This window comes from Salvelinus fontinalis, chromosome 23, assembly GCF_029448725.1.
Source record: "Salvelinus fontinalis isolate EN_2023a chromosome 23, ASM2944872v1, whole genome shotgun sequence".
In the NCBI taxonomy this organism is placed as follows: Eukaryota; Metazoa; Chordata; class Actinopteri; order Salmoniformes; family Salmonidae; genus Salvelinus; species Salvelinus fontinalis.
Genome location: NC_074687.1, coordinates 6,963,146 through 6,985,781, shown reverse-complemented (window position 1 = coordinate 6,985,781; position 22,636 = coordinate 6,963,146). Strand labels below are relative to the sequence as shown.

The 22,636-nt window shown below is 46.0% G+C and overlaps 2 protein-coding genes and 1 non-coding gene across 3 annotated transcripts in view; 2 read left to right on the top strand and 1 right to left on the bottom strand.

The window, feature by feature from the left end:
- The first annotated feature begins 129 nt into the window (after positions 1-129).
- LOC129821619 (U1 spliceosomal RNA) lies at positions 130-293 on the top strand. Its single transcript, XR_008754380.1, has one exon. It is a non-coding gene; the product is annotated as a U1 spliceosomal RNA (small nuclear RNA).
- An 8,624-nt stretch (positions 294-8,917) lies between these two features.
- On the bottom strand, positions 8,918-21,932 carry otc (ornithine transcarbamylase). The gene is made up of 10 exons (XM_055877756.1): positions 21,617-21,932; positions 21,250-21,388; positions 21,061-21,142; positions 20,427-20,514; positions 20,173-20,326; positions 15,523-15,645; positions 10,933-10,986; positions 10,648-10,797; positions 10,339-10,476; positions 8,918-9,288 (listed from the first exon to the last, which is right to left on the bottom strand). The coding sequence occupies exons 1-10, from the start codon at positions 21,697-21,699 to the stop codon at positions 9,229-9,231; spliced, it is 1,071 nt and encodes a 356-aa protein (XP_055733731.1). The 5' UTR covers positions 21,700-21,932; the 3' UTR covers positions 8,918-9,228.
- The window catches only part of LOC129820788 (uncharacterized protein DDB_G0290685-like), a 37,512-nt gene continuing 36,221 nt past the window's right edge, over positions 21,346-22,636 (top strand). The window contains exon 1 of the mRNA XM_055877755.1: positions 21,346-21,436. The gene's annotated coding sequence lies outside the window, so the exon portion shown is untranslated. The remainder of the gene's footprint in view (positions 21,437-22,636) is intronic.

Below are 22,636 nucleotides of genomic sequence, written 5' to 3'. Positions count from 1 at the left end.
TCTTTCCGCAACTTCATTCATAAATGTCACGAAACCCCTGATCGATATGATGCGGTAAGTGGTAGTGGTAACCGTCAGCCGATAACATTTGTACTGAAAACAGTAGCTCTTCACCGACGTCACCAACTCATACTTACCTGGCAAGGGAGATACCGTGATCAAAAAGTCGGTTCACCCAGGGTGAGGATCAGCAATTGTACCCCGGCTGTACTGACCCCTGCGAATTTCCCAAATGTGGAAATCCCAATTGAATATTTTCTGGTAGTGTTGGACTGCGTTCGCGCTCTCCCCTGATGTGTTTGTCAAATAACATTTTATTGTCGGTGAGTGAGTACCTTATGTGATGCTACTTAAATCCTGAGTGTATCAATTCAAAGGGCTTTATTGGCATGGGAAACACATGTTAACATTGCCAAAGCAAGTGAAGTAGATAATATACAAAAGTGAAATAAACAAAAATGAACAGTAAACATTACACTCACAGAAGTTCCAAAATAATTAAGACATTACAAATGTCATATTATGTATATATACAGTGTTGTAACGATGTACAAATGGTTAGAGTACAAAAGGGAAAATAAATAAGCATAAATATGGGTTGTATTTAGAATGGTGTTTGTCCTTCACTGGTTGACCTTTTCTTGTGGCAACAGGTCACAAATCTTGCTGCTGTGATGGCACACAGTGGTATTTCACCCAGAAAGATATGGGAGTTTTCAAATTCTTTGTGGATCTGTGTAATCTGGGGAAAATATGTGTCTCTAATATAGTCATACATTGGGCAGGAGGTTTTTAAATTTTTATTTCACTTTTATTTAACCAGGTAGGCCAGTTGAGAACAAATTCGCATTTACAACTGCGACCTGGCCAAGATAAAGCAAAGCAGTGCGACACATGCAACAACACAAAGTTACACATGGAATAAAGAAACATACAGTCAATAACACAATATAAAAAATCTATATACAGTGTGTGCAAATGAGGTAAGATTAGGGAGGTAAGGTACTAAATAGGCCGTAGTGGCGATTTCGCAATTAAACAGTGGAGTGATAGATGTGCAGAAGATGAATGTGCAAGTAGAGATACTGGGGTGCAAAGGAGCAAGATAAATAAATAACAATATGGGGATGAGGTAGTTGGATGGGCTATTTACAGATGAGCTATGTACAGGTGCAGTGATCTGTGAGCTGCTCTGACAGCTGGTGCTTAAAGTTAGTGAGGGAGATATGAGTCTCCAGCTTCAGTGATTTTTGCAATTTGTTCCAGTCATTGGCAGCAGAGAACTGTAAGGAAAGGCGACCAAATGAGGAATTGTCTTTGGGGGTGACCAGTGAAATATACCTGCTGGATCACATGCTACAGGTGGGTGCTGCTATGGTGACCAGTGAGCTGAGATAAGGCGGGGCTTTACCTAGCAAATACTTGTAGATGACCTGGAGCCAGTGGGCTTGGCGACAAATATGAAGCGAGGGCCAGCCAATGAGAGCATACAGGTCGCAGTGGTGGGTAGTATATGGGGCTTTGGTGACAAAACGGATGGCACTGTGATAGACTGCATCCAATTTGCTGAGTAGAGTGTTGGAGGCTATTTTGTAAATGACATCGCCGAAGTCAAGGATCGGTAGGATAGTCAGTTTTACGAGGGTATGTTTGGCAGCATGAGTGAAGGATGTTTTGTTGCAAAATAGGAAGCCGATTATAGATTTAATTTTGGATTGCTTAATGCGAGTCTGGAAGGAGAGTTTACAGTCTAGCCAGACCCCTAGGTATTTGTAGTTGTCCCCATATTCTAAGTCAGAACCGTCCAGAGTAGTGATGCTGGACGGGCGGGCAGGTGCGGGCAGCGATCGGTTGAAGAGCATGCATTTAGTTTTACTTGCATTTAAGAGCAGTTGGAGGCCATGGAAGGAGAGTTGTATGGCATTGAAACTCGTCTGGAGGTTAGTTAACACAGTGTCCAAAGAAGGGCCAGAGGTATACAGAATGGTGTCGTCTGCGTAGATCATTGATGTATACAGAGAAAAGAGTCGGCCCGAGAATTGAACCCTGTGGCACCCCCATAGAGACTGCCAGAGGTCCGGACAACAGGCCCTCTGATTTGACACACTGAACTCTGTCTGTGAAGTAGTTGGTGAACCAAGCAAGGCAATCATTTGAGAAACCAAGGCTGTTGAGTCTGCCGATAAGAATGTGGTGATTGACAGAGTCAAAAGCCTTGGCCAGTTCGATGAATACAGCTACACAGTATTGTCTTTTATCGATGGCGGTTATGATTTCGTTTAGGACCTTGAGCGTGGCTGAGGTGCACCCATGACCAGCTCGAAAACCAGATTGCATAGCGGAGAAGGTATGGTGGGATTCGAAATGGTCGGTGATATGTTTGTTAACTTGGCTTTCGAAGACCTTAGAAAGGCAGGGTAGGATAGATATAGATCTGTAACAGTTTGGGTGTAGAGTGTCTCCCACTTTGAAGAGGGGGATGACCGCGGCAGCTTTCCAATCTTTGGGGATCTCAGACGATACGAAAGAGAGGTTGAACAGGCTAGTAATAGGGGTTGCAACAATTGCGGCGGATCATTTTAGAAAGAGAGGGTCCAGATTGTCTAGCCCAGCTGAGTTGTAGGGGACCAGATTTTGCTGCTCTTTTCTTTGCAGCTCTTTCAGCTCTATCTGGATTTGGGTGAAGGAGAAGTGGGGGAGACTTGGGCAAGTTGCTGTGGGGGGTGCAGGGCTGTTGACTGGGGTAGGGGTAGCCAGGTGGAAAGCATGGCCAGCTTAGAAAAATACTTATTGAAATTCTCCATTATCGTGGATTTATCGGTGGTGACAGTGTTTCCTAGCCTCAGTGCAGTGGGCAGCTGGGAGGAGGTGTTCTTATTCTCCATGGACTTTACAGTGTCTTAGACTTTTTTGAGTCTGTGCTACAGGTTAGGAAGAGCTCAGTTTCCACCTAATGTTGTGGCCAGTGTGGACATAGCCTGTCTTCTCTTGAGAGCCAGGTCTGCCTACGGCGGCCTTTCTCAATAGCAAGTCTATGCACACTGATTCTGTACATAGTCAAACCTTTCCTTAAGTTTGGGTCAGTCACAGTGGTCAGGTATTCTGCCACTGTGTACTCTCTGTTTAGGGCCAAATAGCCTTCTAGTTTGCTCTCTTTTTTTGTTAATTCTTTCCAATGTGTCAAGTAATTATCTTTTTGTTTTCTCATGATTCGGTTGGGTCTAATTGTGTTGCTGTCCTGGGCCTCTGTGGGGTCTGTTTGTGTTTGTGAACAGAGCCAGCTTGCTTAGGGGACTCTTCTCCAGGTTCATCTCTCTGTAGGTGATGGATCTGTTATGGAAGGTTTGGGAATCGCTTCCTTTTAGGTGGTTGTAGAATTTAGCGGCTCTTTTCTGGATTTTGATAATAAGCAGGTATCGGCCTAATTCTGCTCTGCGTGCATTATTTGGTGTTCTACATTGTACACAGAGGATATTTTTGCATAATTCTTGGTTGGTGAGCGGACCCCAGACCACACAACCATATAGAGCTATGACTGATTCAGAAACAGTGTTTAAACCCTTTACAATGAAGATCTGTGAAGTTATTTGGATTTTAATGAATTATCTTTGAAAGACAGGGTCCTGAAAAAGTGACGTTTCTTTTTTTGCTGAGTTTAGGTAGCACACAGGAGGACATTTTTCTCTGTTAAGATAATTTCCTTTTGAATTTCTAGCCAAATGTAAAATGTTCCTGTTTTGATTAATTTAATGGAGTGAGTTAGGTCTGCTCTATACCAAATTACCATTTTCCAAGATGGTGTAGCAGTCAGACTTCTTTGTCTTTTTGTCTCGTCCCATATATAAATCATTTAAATATTTTTCTTCGCATTCTTTTTAATAATTTCCCTAAACTTCAACTTCAAAATACTCTCCTGCAACCCGCCTCAATGTGGTGTGGATCTGTTTTTTTCCCAAAAGTATTTCTATTTCCCTTCCGAACTGGAAGACCTCAACTGAAGCTAGCTAGCTAACTAGCTACCAGCTATCAGCTATCAGTCAGCTAACCACTGCTAGCAGTCATTATCTAACCTTTAGCTCGGAAAGCTCTCGCCAGTTTGTACAATGCGTTTCAAACCAGAGCATACCGGACCTATTTTTCTCTCCATATCCCCGGATTCCTACCGCAAACTCTGAACATTTCATCTGGATCATGGCAGCTAGAAAACCGCAACCCGGGTTGACTACTCCTGGCTAATGTTTCCGTCCTGGAGCAAGCACCAACTAGCCTGGAGCTAGCCCATGCTAGAACCATCTTCCGGCTAGGGCTCCTGGGCTACTCCTGAAGCCCACTCTTCGGCTACAATATCCGGACCCCTTCTACTGCCGGTACGGGGCATGGAACCCCACCAATCCTTCACGACTGGAATACCGACATAATCTGCCCGAGGATCCCAACAGGCGTGACGTCCCCTGAATGCCCATTCTGCTAACTGCGGCCTACTAACTATCTAGAGCATATTGGACTGTTAGCTTATCCATCGGCCAGTTTCTATATCCATTTTGCCAATTGGACTTGGACCCCTCTGCTACTTGGAACCCTACTAATTCCACGACTGGTCTATTGACGTCACCACACGAGGAGGCAAAAACAGACTTTCCCCCATCACGACGTCCCTCTAAGGCCCTTCTGCTTGCTAGCCCCGGCCTGCTAACTGCTAGCTTGCTAGCCCCGGCCTACTAACTGTCTGAATCGCCGTGTCCCCAGCCAGCCCAACCACTCACTGGACCCATACGATAACTTGGCTACGCATGCCTCTCCTTACTGTCCTGGTTAGTGATTACTGTCTCATTTCACTGTAGAGCCTCTAGCCCTGCTCAATATGCCTTAACCAACCATGTTGTTCTACCTCCCACATATGCGATGAAATCACCTGGTTTAAACGTCTCTAGAGACTATATCTCTCTCATCATTACTCAATGCCTAGGTTTACCTCCAATATACTCTCTTCCTACCATACCTTTGTCTGTACATTATCCCTTGAATCTATGCTATCGTGCCCAGAAACTCTCTGTTACGAACGTGCTAGACGACCAGATCTTATAGCCTTTAGCCGTACCCTTGTTGTTGTTGGTCGTGTGGTTTGGCCTCAGGCCAGTAAGTGTGGGCAGAGCTTGCTCAGCAAGGCAGCGATCGAGCCAGGCTCTGCTCACACTTACTGGCCTGAGGACAAACCACACGACCAACAACATTGGACACTTTATGAGACACAAAGCCTTCACTATCTCATCCTGGAATATCCAAGGCCTGAGGTCATCGGCCTTTGGCGTAAAGATTAGGAACCTGGACTTCATCAAAGAAATTGGAAATACAGGCATTGCCATCCTACAAGAAACCTGGTGTAGAGGAAACAGACCCATTGGTTGCCCTCTAGGTTACAGAGAGCTGGTAGTTCCATCCACCAAACTACCAGGTGTGAAACAAGGAAGGGACTCAGGGGGTATTTTTTTATTTCATCTGGTACATGCCATTGGCTTGGGCTTGTGTAAGAGTGGGGTTTGGGCCTGTTTGCCTGCTCACGTCCTGGGTGTATGTGTGACTTTCATGTTGAGGCAGGAGTGGGGGGTATGGGGTGGGCAGGAGTGGCATAGGTCTGATCTGAGGGGGCCTAAATGGGGTGTAGGCATGGTTGACTTGGGGGGTGTTTATTGGTTGGGGTGGGGGTGTGTATGTGGCTGGTGTTGTTGGGGTCTGGATGTAGGTCTTCTCGGCATGGGTCCTCTATGTGTAGGTCCAGGGGGGGTCCCGCAGGTCTGGGAGAGTGTCTCGCTGGTCTGAGCGGGGTGTCTATTGATCTGTTGCTCCTGTGTGAAGTGTTGGGGCTGCGTTTGAGAGCGATGTCCTTTAGAGTCCGGGCCAAGGTGGGCACTGCTGCCTTGTATAGGTGGACCTGGTCATAGATGCTGTTCACGTCCAGGGTGGAGTGGTGGGCCAGGAAAACATTTGGTTTTGAGGCACTGTCATGGGAATTACTTCCGTTTACCGGCTGTATGGTAATAGGGTGGAAGTCTTTTCGTGGTAGCAGGGTGGAGATAACCACTTGTGCATTGGGGAAAGTAGAAGAATCTTTTTCAATCACTCCGTTCAGTGCTGTGGCCACCCTTTCCTGCTGTGTTCTCAGGTCATTTGTGCCTGTGTGTATTATTATGTGGCTAGGTGAACCTAGTTGGTCCTCAGACAGAAGGTCTAGGGCACGCTGGGTGTTTGGACACCATAGTTTAGACACACTGTGTTTGAGAAAAAGTTTTTTTTCTTGTACATATTTCCCATTTGAGTCCATAAGGAGTACAATCTGTGTCTTGTATATGTCCTCAGTGGGTGTGGGGGGGTTGTCAGGAGGGCTATCAGGGTGGCTGACAGGGGGGGTGCTCAGAGGGGGTGAGATCCTCTGGGCTTGGGGTTCTTAATTTGACTGCTGTGATGTCGACGCTATGGTCAGGGTCTGGTGTGGACTCTTCTGCTGTGGTTTCGAGACTTTTGTCGGGAGCTGAGGTGGGCTGTTCTGCTGGCTTCTCTGCAGGGGTGGCCACCTCTCTAGTGGGTTGATCTGTCACACGCCATCCCTGTCACCCTCTCCTCCAGCAGTCTGATCCTCTCCTCTAGTGCTTTGTTCTTCTCCTGCTCTTGCTTTTTATATTGAAGTTTTCTCACCACAGTCCAGAGTACAGATGTCTCTCTCCACCTCCAGCTCTCCAGGTCTGGTTAAGGGGGTGTTGTTGTGCTGGACTGTTGTCTGGGTCTATGCTGACTGGAGTGTAATCACCTGCTGTTCCAGCTCCACCTGCCTTACCTCCAGCTGGGTAAATGTGTCCTTCATTTCAATGAGGGGGTAGTACTCTGTGCTGGGGGGTTGACTTTCAGCTTGGGGTTGTTCGTCTGTGGGGTTATATAATGAAGAGGTCTGGTCTGACCCGCTCGGGGTGGGGGTATCTTTCTCAAAGGAGAGCTTCTCCTGCTGGGCTAATTCTTTGATTAGGTGAAAGTCCAGCTGAAACTGTTTGTGATTGCCCTGCACCATTACTGTTCCAGACTTATAGAGATGTATATTAGCTGACTCAGAGTCCTCGTTGTCTAGTATCCTGAGTTTTCAACCCTCGTTAACACCCCCTCTCTTAACAGAGGGCTAGTGTGCTAATATAGCACTGTGCCATGCCAGGGGGTGGTTTGTGTGGAAGATGAGGTTGCTGATGTTCCCCATTTTTATAATAGTCAGTAAAAAGTGTCTCTTGATTTTCCATAAGGAGCTTAATTTTGTGATCTTTTTGTGCCTTATTCTTTACATACACAGGGTACTGTATTTTAATTACCAATGGCAGCTTCTAAGGCCTTTCCATTTGGTTTGAGTAGACTGTGCGACTCTCCTGCCATTGTTGGGCTGAAGGACTTTGACACCTCTCACTTGACACGTCAGTGCTAATTGAAGTTGTATCAAGCTTGGCAGCCTTCATTTAGCATTCAGTCCTTATAAAGTAATTGAATGTATTTTTCTTCTTGGCGTTTGGAAATAAAATAGGGCTTCAGACTAAACATTACTCACTCAGTTCCAGGTTGGATGGTGTTTTCAGGTTTCTATTGTTTTCCAGAGCATTTGCTGTATGGCGTTGGAATAATAATCTTTGGTAGTTGTAAACCTTCCAGGTGATTCCGTCCAAAATCAGGTTGTAGGTTTTTGAGTTTTGATTTGGAGTGAAGGTTATGTTGTAGAGGTTAGCATCCTGTATGTGTTCCTGACAAAAAATCCAAGTTTATCTAACTCTTTTTTTTAATCTCACTCCTGTAGAAGTTAGAGGGGGGTGTAGTGCTCTCAACCAAATGTTTCCATTGCTCTTTATGGAACACAGTAAACTGGAGAATATACGCATTTTAATCAAAGACGGTGGGGTACACTGAGTATACCAAACATTAAGAACATATTCCTAATATTAAATGGCAACCCCGGATTTAACAAGTAACATCAATAAGGGACCATAGCTTTCACCTGGTCAGTCATGTCATGGAAAGAGCAGATGTTCTTAATGTTTTGTATTCTCATTGTATATGCTGACTTCACCTCTTCCTCTCTGGGTTCATTTAGCAGATAGCCACAAAGGGGAATGGGTCAAATGCAATATTATTATGATTTTGATATTAGCTTGTTCTATATGCAATGTAATATACATATGTTATTAGGCCGTGTCTAGACTTGACAGTTCATGCAGCTTTTGTACTCTGATAATGGAGTTCTGATCATGAAATTCCGAACACGCCTTGTGTCTACATTTAAACATGTCCACATTGTGTCTGTTCCCGGACTATATTCAAATGAAAGTATGCATTCTACAAACGATGGAAAAGGCAAAATACGACAACACAACAGTAGTTGATGACATGTTGCTAAGTAACCAGGGAACCTCTAGCTAGCCAGCAAGCTAGCATAGCAAGCAATTCTAAAGGGACTGCAAACGAGTTAGCATAAAATTGTTTTAGTTAGCACAAAAAATTGGTTTTCTAAATATTAGCACTTCCTAAAGTGGTCAGAGATCTAAACACAAAGCGACTTTTATGCATCTAGACCAGTCTTTTCAAATTGAGCTTCGTATTCTGATAGCAGAAGTCGTGTAGACATGACTACTGTTGCAAATGGTGTGCTAAATTTCCTACATTCTACAAACTTTATTTGTGCACGACATTGTAATTCTGTTTATTTGGATGCAACCTGTATGTGGAAGGATAAATGTAATATTCCCAGCAAAATCGGAGCAGGGTAACATTAGGTGCACATGCTAGCTATCTCTGTGAGGCACCACATGGAATGCAGCATTTCCCCCAAAGACTTAGTTTACCAACAACTGCAAATTTGACTAAGAAAGTAGTGTTATAAGGACAGAAAGCACACCTGTTCATTTTGAGGCACTTTTATTTATTTGTTAGTAGCCCCAAAATCAATTCCATAACATCTTAAACAAACTAGAATTGTGTATACAAATCACATGTCCAATACAAAGAAACAAGCTTTTATTCTCTCAGATTCAGTTCAAATACATTTGTAAAATACTTTCATGCATTAAGTGCACATTTTAAGTTTGCACTTTTAAAACTGGCTCCAATGTACCTGGCAGACTACAAAGTCAATCAAGTACTTGACCGAGCGCTGTTTTGTAGTATTACAAAACTGTAAACTTAGGATCCCTTTGGCAAGTAGGGATAGAGTTAGAATCTGGGCATGGGGATCTGGGGGGAGTAGTCAGTCAGCAGAGAGACCATCAGACCCTGCAGAGATGGAGAGAAATAAAGAATTAAAGAAAGAGAGCATGAGGCACAAATAAAAGAAGAGAAAGAAAGAAGCTCTCCTTGAGAATAAAGAGGTCAAATTTGAAATGGGCTGAGGGTAATAAATCTGAACTCATCACGAGGCCGCAGTGGCTGGTGGGTCTGTGTACCCACATCCATATTACATTTTTTATTTAACCTTTATTTAACTAGGCAAGTAAGTTAAACACAAATTCTTATTTACAATGACAGCCTACCAGGGAACAGTAGTGCCCCTGAGTAAAGTAGTGCCCCTGAACAACTGCCTTATTCAGGGGCAGAACGACAGATTTTTACCATGTCAGCTCAGGGATTCGATTCAGCAACCTTTCGGTAACTGGCCCAACGCTCTAACCACTAGAATACCTGCCGCCCCTATATCCACACATGCAGTCAGAGCCGACCCTAGCCTTTTGGGGGCCCTAAGTAATTTTTTGTTGTGAGCAAAACATTTTGACAGCCCTGCTCTTGACAGCAGAGATTTTAAAAACTGTTAAGTTAATTTCCTACACATGGGATCTAGAGAAAATAATGCAGTTTTAAAGCAAGTTGTAATTCTACACATTTTGCCATGGGGCGGATAGAAAAATGTGCAGTTTTAAAGCCAATTTCCTGCAATTCTACACATTTTGCTATAGGGTGGAGAAAAATGTTTGCAGTTTTTAATAGGATATCTGAGTGAGACTGACTAACAAAATCAATGTGGGCCCTCGGTCAGTAATTCGACCATGATTACTACAAGTTTAGATAGCTGACTAGACTAATTTACCAATCACAAAATGTTTAGCTGACATGGGCTTATTGAGGTACTGTCAGTGACTGACATGACAAGAGAAAAACTGCTGATGCACGACCACATTTTGAAACTGCATCTTGTGTATTCTACTATTCTAACTGTCAACAGTAAGTTAACCCCGACTGAGTTGCTAAAAAGGCAACTTTAACTTCATTCAAATACTACTATTAGTCCACATTTAAGTATACAGTATTACTGTATACAGCTTAGTTTACCATGATGGTCCACTTCCTGTTCTCAGCCTCAGGGAAGACAAGTGAGCGAGAGGAGTAGAACACCTGGTCGTCCACCTCTTCTTGTTTCCGTGGGAGACAGTGAAGGAAGGTCCAGTCTGGCTTTGCCACACTTCCTGTCTGGGGTGGACATAACCAGGAGACATGATGATTGATTCATTCCAAATTTACTCCTAACCCCTAGGCACATACATGAAGGGGTTAGAGGTAGGGGGGCTGCCTGGGGGAGGGTTAGTATTCAGCAAGAGAATACTCATCAATTTATTCACTATTTGAGTCTGTTGTATGTACCTGCATTGTGATCTGGTAGCCAAGGAAGTCCTTGATCCTCTGTTTCTTCTCCTCCTCCTGGCCCATGCTGACCCAGGTGTCTGTCACCAGGACGTTACTGCCTCGAGCTGCCTCCACTGGGTCAGAGGTCAGGAGAAACTGGGTCCCATGCTGACACACAGCAGACAAAATGAAGGACATTGTGCTATTGGTATTGACACCATTAGCATTGATCAGAATAATAATAACAACCAGGTAATACAATCCTAATGAAGAGTCTGACGCCATAAGTCTAGAAATTCTCACCTGTTTGGAGAGTCTCTGTGCCTCTTGAATGATGCTGCTGTCTGGGTCATAACCCTGAGAGGGAGGCAGGGCAGAGTGATGGGGTTAGTTAGCGCTGAACTACCAGTACTATACAGAGTGATGGGGTTAGTTAGAGCTGAACTACCAGTACTATACAGAGTGATGGGGTTAGTTAGAGCTCAACTACCAGTACTATACAGAGTGATTAGGTTAGTTAGAGCTCAACTACCAGTACTATACAGAGTGATTAGGTTAGTTAGAGCTCAACTACCAGTACTATACAGAGTGATGAGGTTAGTTAGAGCTCAACTACCAGTACTATACAGAGTGATGGGGTTAGTTAGAGCTCAACTACCAGTACTATACAGAGTGATGGGGTTAATTAGAGCTGAACTACCAGACTGTAACGGCGGTCCTCCTCCTCTTCAACCGAAAAGGAGGAGTAGTGATGGAACCAAGGCGCAGCGGATTGTGAAGACATGATATTTATTAAAGAGAAGACGGAAAACACGAAAACGAAATACACTTGACTAATTAACAAAATAACAAAACGGAGTAGACAAACCTGGACATACGAACTTACAATAAAACACGAGAACGCACGAACAGGGAAAATAGCCTACACATAAATAACGATGAACAAACACACCGAACAGTCCCGTATGGTGCGACAAACACTGACACAGGAGACAACCACCCACAACGAACACTGTGAAACAACCTACCTAAATATGACTCTTAATTAGAGGAACGCCAAACACCTGCCTCTAATTAAGAGCCATACCAGGCAACCCATAAACCAACATAGAAACAGACAACATAGAATGCCCACCCAAACTCACATCCTGACCAACTAACACATACAACAAACTAACAGAAATAGGTCAGGAACGTGACATAACCCCCCCCCCCATAAGGTGCAAACTCCGGGCGCACCAGCACAAAGTCTAGGGGAGGGTCTGGGTGGGCATCTGACCACGGTGGTGGCTCAGGCTCAGGGCGAGGTCCCCACCCCACCATAGTCAATCCCAGCTTACATTTCCCCCTACAAATGACCACCCTCATCTTACATCCACTAAATCTTTTAGGTAACATCGACACCAGGGGCAGCACCGGGATAGAGGGATAGCTCAGGACAGAGGGATAGCTCAGGATAGAGGGGCAACTCCGGACTGAAAGGCAGCTCCGGACAGAGAGACAGCTCTGGACAGAGAGACAGCTCTGGACAGAGAGACAGCTCTGGACAGAGAGACAGTTCTGAATAAATAGCCGCTCTGGGCTGAGGGACAGCTCATGGCTGGCTGACGGCTCTGGACGCTCATGGCTGGCTGACGGCTCTGGACGCTCATGGCTGGCTGACGGCTCTGGACGCTCATGGCTGGCTGGCGGCTCTGGACGCTCATGGCTGGCTGGCGGCTCTGGACGCTCATGGCTGGCTGGCGGCTCTGGACGCTCATGGCTGGCTGGCGGCTCTGGACGCTCATGGCTGGCTGGCGGCTCTGGACGCTCATGGCTGGCTGGCGGCTCTGGACGCTCATGGCTGGCTGGCGACTCTGGCAGATCCTGGCTGGCTGGCGACTCTGGCAGATCCTGTCTGGCTGGCGACTCTGGCAGATCCTGTCTGGCTGGCGACTCTGGCAGATCCTGTCTGGTTGGCGACTCTGGCAGATCCTGTCTGGTTGGCGACTCTGGCAGATCCTGTCTGGTTGGCGACTCTGGCAGATCCTGTCTGGTTGGCGACTCTGGCAGATCCTGTCTGGTTGGCGACTCTGGCAGATCCTGTCTGGTTGGCGACTCTGGCAGATCCTGTCTGGTTGGCGACTCTGGCAGATCCTGTCTGGTTGGCGACTCTGGCAGATCCTGTCTGGTTGGCGACTCTGGCAGATCCTGTCTGGTTGGCGACTCTGGCAGATCCTGTCTGGTTGGCGACTCTGGCAGATCCTGTCTGGTTGGCGACTCTGGCAGATCCTGTCTGGTTGGCGACTCTGGCAGATCCTGTCTGGTTGGCGACTCTGGCAGATCCTGTCTGGTTGGCGACTCTGGCAGATCCTGTCTGGTTGGCGACTCTGGCAGATCCTGTCTGGTTGGCGACTCTGGCAGATCCTGTCTGGTTGGCGACTCTGGCAGATCCTGTCTGGTTGGCGACTCTGGCAGATCCTGTCTGGTTGGCGACTCTGGCAGATCCTGTCTGGTTGGCGACTCTGGCAGATCCTGTCTGGTTGGCGACTCTGGCAGATCCTGACTGACGACTGGCTCTAGCGGCTCCTGACTGACTATCGGCTCTGACGGCTCGGGACAGACGGCGCTGGGGAGACGGATGGCTCAGACGGCGCTGGGGAGACGGATGGCTCAGATGGCGCTGCGGAGACGGATGGCTCAGATGGCGCTGCGGAGACGGATGGCTCAGACTGCTCCTGTCTGGCGGAAGGCTTTGGCTGCTCCTGTCTGGCGGAAGGCTCTGTAGGCTCATGGCAGACGGGCAGCTTTGCAGGCTCATGGCAGACAGGCAGTTCATGCGCCGTTGGGCAGACGGCAGACTCTGGCCGGCTGAGACGCACTGTAGGCCTGGTGCGTGGTGCCGGAACTGGAGGCACCGGACTGGGGACACGCACTTCAAGCTTAGTGCGGGGAGCAGGGACAGGGCACACTGGACTCTCAAAGCGTGCTATATTCCTGGTGCGTGGTACCGGCACTGGTGGCACCGGGCTGAGTGCACGCACATCAGGACGAGTACGGGGAGAAGGAACAGTGTGTACAGGGCTCTGGAGACGCACAGGTGGCTTAGTGCGTGGTGCCGGAACTGGAGGCACCGGGCTGGAGACACGCACCATAGAGAGAGTGCGTGGAGGAGGAACAGGGCTCTGGAAACGCACTGGAAGCCTGGTGCGTGGTGTAGGCACTGGTGGTACTGGGCTGGGGCGGGGAGGTAGTGCCGGAAATACCGGACCGTGCAGGCGTACTGGCTCCCTTGAGCACCAAGCCTGCCCAACCTTACCTGGTTGAATGCTCCCCGTCGCCCGACCAGTGCGGGGAGGGGGAATAACCCGCACCGGGCTATGTAGGCGAACCGGGGACACCATGCGTAAGGCTGGTGCCATGTAAGCCGGCCCAAGGAGACGTCCTGGTGGCCAGATATGTAGGGCCGGCTTCATGACATTTGGCTCAATGCCCAATCTAGCCCTACCAGTGCGGGGAGGTGGAATAACCCGCACTGGGCTATGCACACGTACAGGGGACACCGTGTGCTCTACTGCGTAACACGGTGTCTGCCCGTACTCCCGCTCTCCACGGTTAGCCTGGGAAGTGGGCGCAGGTCTCCTACCTGCCCTTGGCCCACTACCTCTTAGCCCCCCCCCCCCCAAGAAATTTTTGGGTGGTACTCACGGGCTTTTCGGGCTTCCGTGCTAGACACGTCCCCTCATAACTCCGGTTGCCTCTGCTCTCCTCAGTGCCTCCAGCTGTTCCCATGGGAGGCGATCCCTTCCAGCCAGGATCTCCTCCCATGTGTAGCAACCTTTACCGTCCAATACATCGTCCCAAGTCCATTCCTCCTTCTTGCGCTGTCCCTTACTCCGTTTACACCACTGCTTGATTCTGGATTGGTGGGTGGTTCTGTAACGGCGGTCCTCCTCCTCTTCAACCGAAAAGGAGGAGTAGTGATGGAACCAAGGCGCAGCGGATTGTGAAGACATGATATTTATTAAAGAGAAGACGGAAAACACGAAAACGAAATACACTTGACTAATTAACAAAATAACAAAACGGAGTAGACAAACCTGGACATACGAACTTACAATAAAACACGAGAACGCACGAACAGGGAAAATAGCCTACACATAAATAACGATGAACAAACAAACCGAACAGTCCCGTATGGTGCGACAAACACTGACACAGGAGACAACCACCCACAACGAACACTGTGAAACAACCTACCTAAATATGACTCTTAATTAGAGGAACGCCAAACACCTGCCTCTAATTAAGAGCCATACCAGGCGACCCATAAACCAACATAGAAACAGACAACATAGAATGCCCACCCAAACTCACATCCTGACCAACTAACACATGCAACAAACTAACAGAAATAGGTCAGGAACGTGACAAGTACTATATAGAGTGATGGGGTTAATTAGAGCTCAACTACCAGTACTATACAGAGTGATGGGGTTAGTTACAGCTCAACTACCAGTACTATACAGAGTGATGAGGTTAGTTACAGCTCAACTACCAGTACTATACAGAGTGATGGGGTTAGTTAGAGCTCAACTACCAGTACTATACAGAGTGATGAGGTTAGTTAGAGCTCAACTACCAGTACTATACAGAGTGATGAGGTTAGTTAGAGCTCAACTACCAGTACTATACAGAGTGATGAGGTTAGTTAGAGCTCAACTACCAGTACTATACAGAGTGATGAGGTTAGTTAGAGCTCAACTACCAGTACTATACAGGTCATAACCCTGAGTGAGGATACAGAGAGCCCCAGTACATGTCACTAGCCACAAAACACAGTGGCTTTGCCAATAAAAATAAACTGATATATAAAGGAGGAAAAGGGAGCGATGGGTAGGGGAGAATGTGTACCTTGGGCGTGGCGACTCTAAGATGGACACCCAGTTTGGCTGCGGTCATCATGAAGGAGTGCAGCACGTTGTTTCCGTCTCCGATCCAGCTTATAGTCAGCCCACTCAACGAACCATAATGCTCCTGTAAAACACAGAGCGGCGACATTTTGAATCTGGCACAGTTGGAAAAGGCTATACAGACACTCCTGACCTGCAAAACAGTATTTACAGAATTGGTTAGGGTTGGGGTTAAAGGGCCAATGCAGTTGTTGTTATCTCAATATCAAATCATTTCTGGGTAACAATTAAGTACCCTACTGTGATTTTTTTAATCAATTAAAATGGTAAAAAATAAACTATAATAGCTTAGCAAATGGCAATTTCCCCAAGCAAGACATTTGTTATGACTGTCTGGAAGTGGTCTTAGTGTGGAGGGGAAAACTGAAAATGTGCTGTTATTGACAGAGGTTCTTATTTGTCTATGAACTCATTTACAGCATGGTGATGTCACCATGGTAGGCCAAAACTTAATCCCAATAAAACAGGCAGACATTTCAGATGGTCTTTTCAAACAGCTCTTACACTAAAAGGACATTATCATAATTTTCACAATATTATTCTAATCTCAGAGTGGAAATATATACTTAACAAAAATATAAAAACGCAACATGCAACAATTTTAACAATTTTACTGAGTTACAACTTATATAAAAGGAAATCAGCCAATTGAAATACATTCATTTGGTCCTAACCCAAGCTGCCAAACTAACCCTGATTCAGATGACAATCCTACCCATGCTAGATTATGGAGACAATCTATAGATCGGCAGTTAAGGGTGCTCTCGAGCGGCTTGATATTCTTTACCATTCGGCCATCAGATGTGCCACCAATGCTCCTTATAGGACACATCACTGCACTCTATACTCCTCTGTAAACTGGTCATCTCTTTATACCCGTTGCAAGACTCACTGGCTGATGCTAATTTATAAAACCCTCACTCCCCTCTATCTGAGATATCTACTGCAAACCTCATCCTCCACATACAACACCCATTCTGACAGTCACATTCTGTTAAAGGTCCCCAAAGCACACACATCCCACACACATCCCCACACATCCTCTTTTCAGTTCGCTGCAGCTAGCGACTGGAATGAGCTGCAATAAACACTCAAACTGGACAGTTTTATCTCAATCTCTAAATTCAAAGACTCAATCATGGACACTCTTACTGACAGTTGTGGCTACTATGTGTGATTGTTGTCTCTAGCTTGTTGACATTTGTGCTGTTGACTGCACCCAATAATGTTTTGTGCTGCTACCATGTTGTGTTGCTACCATGTTGTTGTTATGTTGTGTTGCTACCATGCTGTGTTGTCATGTGTTGCTATGTTGTTGACTTCGGTCTCTCTTTATGTAGTGTTGTCTCTCTTGTTGTGATGTGTGTTTTGTTCTATATTTATATTGTATTTATTATTTATTTTAAATCCCAGAAGACCTTTTGGTAGGCCACCATTGTAAATAAGAATTTATTCTTAACTGACTTGCATAGTTAAGGTTAGGGTCAGATTTAGATGTTGGTTGTTTTACAGGTCAGGAGTGTCCTTATAGCTTCGCCGGTCTATATCTGATATTTTGTTCAGAGATGTAAACTGGTGAGGGCCCAAAAAAGGTGACACTTTTTTTTGCACTGAAACATGCAAAACAATCCCTGCTAAGGGGAAATGCAGGTTAACTAATTAAACAACAAAGAATATGATCTACATGATCAGTCTCTGTGTGTAAAATAAAAAGTGGTTAATGTGAACCTAACTCACAGCTAAACATTTTAAAGAAAGCAATCCAATGTGATTTGTTGCCTAGACTTTACTGCAAATGACACTCAAGTCTTGAGAAAAAACAAGACACTAATATTGCAGTTAGCCATGACAGCCTTTATAATAGAACGCTTGTTACCATGACAGCCTTTATAATAGAACGCTTGTGACCACAGGCATCTAAATATTGCACTTGGGAAAAAAACATCTTAAAGTAGAATGAAACAAACAGGCATTCTATGTTTGCTCTATTATAGGGGCCACTATAATAGAGATCGGTCAAGTGCACAAGGCTACATGTGTGCAAAAATGTTCACAGAATAAAACATTAAATAATCCCCCATCAGTAGCCTCCCGGGTGGCGCAGTGGTCTGTGCCACCAGAGATTCTGGGTTCGAGTCCAGGCTCTGTCTCAGCCGGCCGCGACCGGGAGGCGCACAATTGGTCCAGCGTCGTCCGTGTTAGGGAGGGTTTGGCCGGCAGGGACATCCTTGTCTCATCGCGCACTAGCGACTCCTGTGGCGAGCCAGGCGCAGTGCACACTGACCAGGTCGCCAGGTGTACGGTGTTTCCTCCGGTCGCTTGGCTCTCGACGTTCGCCTCTCCCAAGTCCATACGGAAGGGAGTTGCAGCGATGAGACAAGACTGTAACTACTACCAATTGGATACCACGGAATTGGGGTGAAAAAAAAGAGGTAAAAAATATAAATAATAATAATCCCCCATCACTCACACGTGTTACTGTCAAGTTCAACACAACAAAAACAATATATTTGGGCTACACTGTACATTATTACATTGTACAGTTTCTGCCTGTGGACATCTGTTCTACAATGTGCCAGCAGAGCATGATACCCTTTGTTGGCACAAGGAGTCGTATACCAGTTAATACTACACTGCTCAAAAAAATAAAGGGAACACTTAAACAACACAATGTAACTCCAAGTGAATCACACTTCTATGAAATCAAACTGTCCACTTAGGAAGCAACACTGATTGACAATAAATTTCACATGCTGTTGTGCAAATGGAATAGACAAAAGGTGGAAATTATAGGCAATTAGCAAGACACCCCCAAAAAAGGAGTGATTCTGCAGGTGGTGACCACAGACCACTTCTCAGTTCCTATGCTTCCTGGCTGATGTTTTGGTCACTTTTGAATGCTGGCGGTGCTCTCACTCTAGTGGTAGCATGAGACGGAGTCTACAACCCACACAAGTGGCTCAGGTAGTGCAGTTCATCCAGGATGGCACATCAATGCGAGCTGTGGCAAAAAGGTTTGCTGTGTCTGTCAGCGTAGTGTCCAGAGCATGGAGGCGCTACCAGGAGACAGGCCAGTACATCAGGAGACGTGGAGGAGGCCAACAACCCAGCAGCAGGACCGCTACATCCGCCTTTGTGCAAGGAGGTGCACTGCCAGAGCCCTGCAAAATGACCTCCAGCAGGCGTCTCCAGACTCTGTCACGTGCTCAGTGTGAACCTGCTTTCATCTGTGAAGAGCACAGGGCGCCAGTGGCGACTTTGCCAATCTTGGTGTTCTCTGGCAAATGCCAAACGTCCTGCACGGTGCTGGGCTGTAAGCACAACCCCCACCTGTGGACGTCGGGCCCTCATACCACCCTCATGGAGTCTGTTTCTGACCGTTTGAGCAGACACATGCACATTTGTGGCCTGCTGGAGGTCATTTTGCAGGGCTCTGGCAGTGCACCTCCTTGCACAAAGGCGGAGGTAGCGGTCCTGCTGCTGGGTTGTTGCCCTCCTACGGCCTCCTCCACGTCTCCTGATGTACTGGCCTGTCTCCTGGTAGTGCCTCCATGCTCTGGACACTACGCTGACAGACACAGCAAACCTTTTTGCCACAGCTTGCATTGATGTGCCATCCTGGATGAACTGCACTACCTGAGCCACTTGTGTGGGTTGTAGACTCCGTCTCATGCTACCACTAGAGTGAGAGCACCGCCAGCATTTAAAAGTGACCAAAACATCAGCCAGGAAGCATAGGAACTGAGAAGTGGTCTGTGGTCACCACCTGCAGAATCACTCCTTTATTGGGGGTGTCTTGCTAATTGCCTATAATTTCCACCTTTTGTCTATTCCATTTGCACAACAGCGAGGAGTTACATTGTGTTGTTTAAGTGTTCCCTTTATTTTTTTGAGCAGTGTATATCGATTTGGTTAGGTTACTAACGTTAGCTCATCTGATGTTGTAACGTTAGCTGTCTGACTTTATGAGCCAGCTAATTTTCACACCATAAACTCAATTATTTGACCAGTTAAGATGGCTAATGATGCTCAACATTTCTCTGGCTAGCTAACGGAGAATTCGATCCAACTAACGTTAGCAAGATACTTAACAATGATAACAATACTTGTTCCACCACACTTTTCCCTCAGCTCAAACGCCAGTTGTTTTTCGGTTACAGCTCGTGAAGTACGCTTCACCTTCTCATCCCGTCTCCGTGGTCAGGCTTCTCACCTACTTTACCTCTTCGTTATCGTTCAGGGGACGCGCTGCTGTACTGGCAAACTGCCATTCCTCTCTCAGCTCTTTCCAGAGTGCGCGCTGATGCTGTAGCTAGCGAATTGGTTGTCTCTTCTCTCTTCAGCCGCGTGCTGCATTCTGATGTTAGATCCAGCCAGTATTACTCCAAACACGGATCACTCTTTTGCATCCAGCCAGTAGTCATCCAAAGCCCCCCCCCCCCCCCCCCCCCCAAAAAAAATCCAGCCAATAGTCATCCAAAGCCCCCCCTCGGATCTACACGAATCCCGTAGGTCACCTATTTTGGATTGAAAACGGCGAATTTCCCCGAAAGGTGAGTAGTTTGCATCCCTGTTTGTTAGGCTTCAGTACCTGCAGGGTGAGGAAGTCAGCGAGGATCTGGATGGGGTGGTAGAGATCAGACAGGCCGTTGATGATGGGGATGGAGGCATCCTTCACCAGCTCCTCCAGAGTAGTGTGGCTGTTCACCCGTGCCAGGACTATGTCTGACAGCCCAGAGAGAACCCTGCACACACACACTATAAAGTTTGATTCCAATGGTGATGATAACCTGGTGTAGTCAAGGAGCAAAAAGTTGGCTATTGCTGTGGCCGTGGCTGACTGACCTGGCTGTGTCTGTGCTGCTCTCGTTCACTCCCAGGTGGATGTCCTGAGACGTGAGGAAACAGGGGTGTCCTCCCAGCAGAGAAAAACCTGCAGGAAGTACATGTTATAACGGGCTTATTCAAACGCACAAAATGTTACTATTGCTGATAGAAAGTAATTGCATATTCCACATGGAAGACAGTTGTGTCCATTCATCATGCATTTATATCTGCAATGCAATGTTCCTCTTTACTAAACAGGGGAAAACTATGTGGTTGAAATAGTAGGGAGAAGTGAGTCTAACTGAGTTACATTTTTGCCACAAATGGAGGGAGAGTGTCTTTTCAGCAGTTTCATTGTGTTCTGCATTAGTCCTGATTCCTGACTCATTCAGAGTTGTGACCCCATGAAAGAGTGCAACTGAACTTTCCAATGCACCCACACATTTTAAATCACAGCACAAAAGCGATGTTGGAACTTGTATTTGCTGTATCTTAAATATCCACAATGATGTAAGAGGCTTGAAATTACTTTTAAATTGAACCACTCCCTAAGTGATTGTGCATGACCCAACATGAGTAGCGGAGCTATTTTGCTTTTTCTCTTCTCCAAAAGCGTAGATAGACCATACCCTGACACAAATGTAACTCACACCTGTTTCTGTGGACATTCTAGTTCTGGTGCTCCTCTTCTCAAATATCATGGCAATTGACTTCCCTTGAAGAAGAGGAAGGTACTGCAAATAGAAGTGACCATTATCTCACTTGAACTCGATCAGCAGTGCATTATAAATCTTTCATTTGAAACTAAAACTTCTGTTCGTGACATGGATCCTCACTGTACCTGTTTTTCATGTTTGATCCTGTGCTTTAGATCACCTGACACCCATAGAAGATGTTTGATCTCATCTGAGCTGAAGTCTTTTAAAGTCAGGAAACTGCGACCCTTGAGGTTGACCGGACACAGAGCTAATGTTCCAATGCTGCAAATGACAAGAGGATAAAAATAGACAGACTCCCCATTCAAAAAGGTGCATTTACAAGTCTCAAAAACACGACAACAAATACAGTGTGGCACTCTGAATGTTAAACTATGGAAATAGATTGTACTGTAAACTACTTTGCTTGACAGCTGAGCTCACTTTTGACACTTTGCCAATTAATCCGCGTGCTAGCTAGCCAACGTTTCTGACTAACGTTACTTCTCTTACCTAAAATTCCTCGCATGGACGCTTTGGAGAGTCTTCAGTCCATAGAACACTGAATTCTTCATGGCAAGTATTTTTGTTGTCATGACAGATTAAAATACTATAAATTTATAAATTGATATCTGAAAGAAAATAAAGTTGAATGAAAAAGGTGAAAACAGCACGTGTGTGTGTTGTTGCCTGTATCCACTGAGTAGAGTGGCTGGGGTTTCGTCTCATCAAATATCGCACATAGATCGCACACTTTTTTTCTTTTCCGAAATTGTGCTGATTACTGTCGGATGTGAGGGCGCTCCTCTTTCACCGTTTTTTCCCACCACGTCACTACGTGTTTGTTGTGAACAACAACGTGAGCAACAATAATGGAATCGGCGGTTCGCCTTCAAAATAAAAGTCCGACTTGAAATTGATGCAAGCGGATGAAAATAGTGGAATCATGCAACAATTGGACTAGACTAGGTAATGCTAAGCAAGGTTGGAATGTCGTTATATAAATTAAACAAAATACAATAATGAGTTAATTTGACCCACCAAAAAAACAGTTGAAGTCGCACTGTGGATGTATAGACTTCAGAATTGCATTTGGAGCATACTTATATTGTCAAAGACCCCAGCCACCCCAGTCATAGACTGTTCTCTCTACTACCGCATGGCAAGCGGTACCGGAGTGCCAAGTCTAGGACAAATAGGCTTCTCGACAGTTTTTACCCCCAAGCCATAAGACTCCTGAACAGGTAATCAAATGGCTACCCGGACTATTTGAATTGTGTGCCCCCCCCAACCCCTCCTTTTACACTACTGCTACTCTCTGTTTATCATATATGCATAGTCACTTTAACTATACATTCATGTACATACTACCTCAATTGGGCCGACCAACCAGTGCTTCCGCACAGTGGCTAACTGAGCTATCTGCATTGTGTCCCACCACCCGCCAATCCCTCTTTTACGCTACTGCTACTCTCTGTTCATCATATATGCATAGTCACTTTAACCATATCTACATGTACATACTACCTCAAT

Bases quoted from the DNA above. Each gene is read 5' to 3' on its own strand.
- otc (XM_055877756.1), bottom strand. From the start codon at position 21,699: ATGACAACAAAAATACTTGCCATGAAGAATTCAGTGTTCTATGGACTG. The intron at 20,515-21,060 runs GTGTGAGTTACA...TACTTCCTGCAG, and splicing joins TAGAATGTCCACAGAAACAG to GTTTTTCTCTGCTGGGAGGA. The intron at 15,646-20,172 runs GTACTGAAGCCT...TGTGTTTTACAG, and splicing joins CTGACTTCCTCACCCTGCAG to GAGCATTATGGTTCGTTGAG.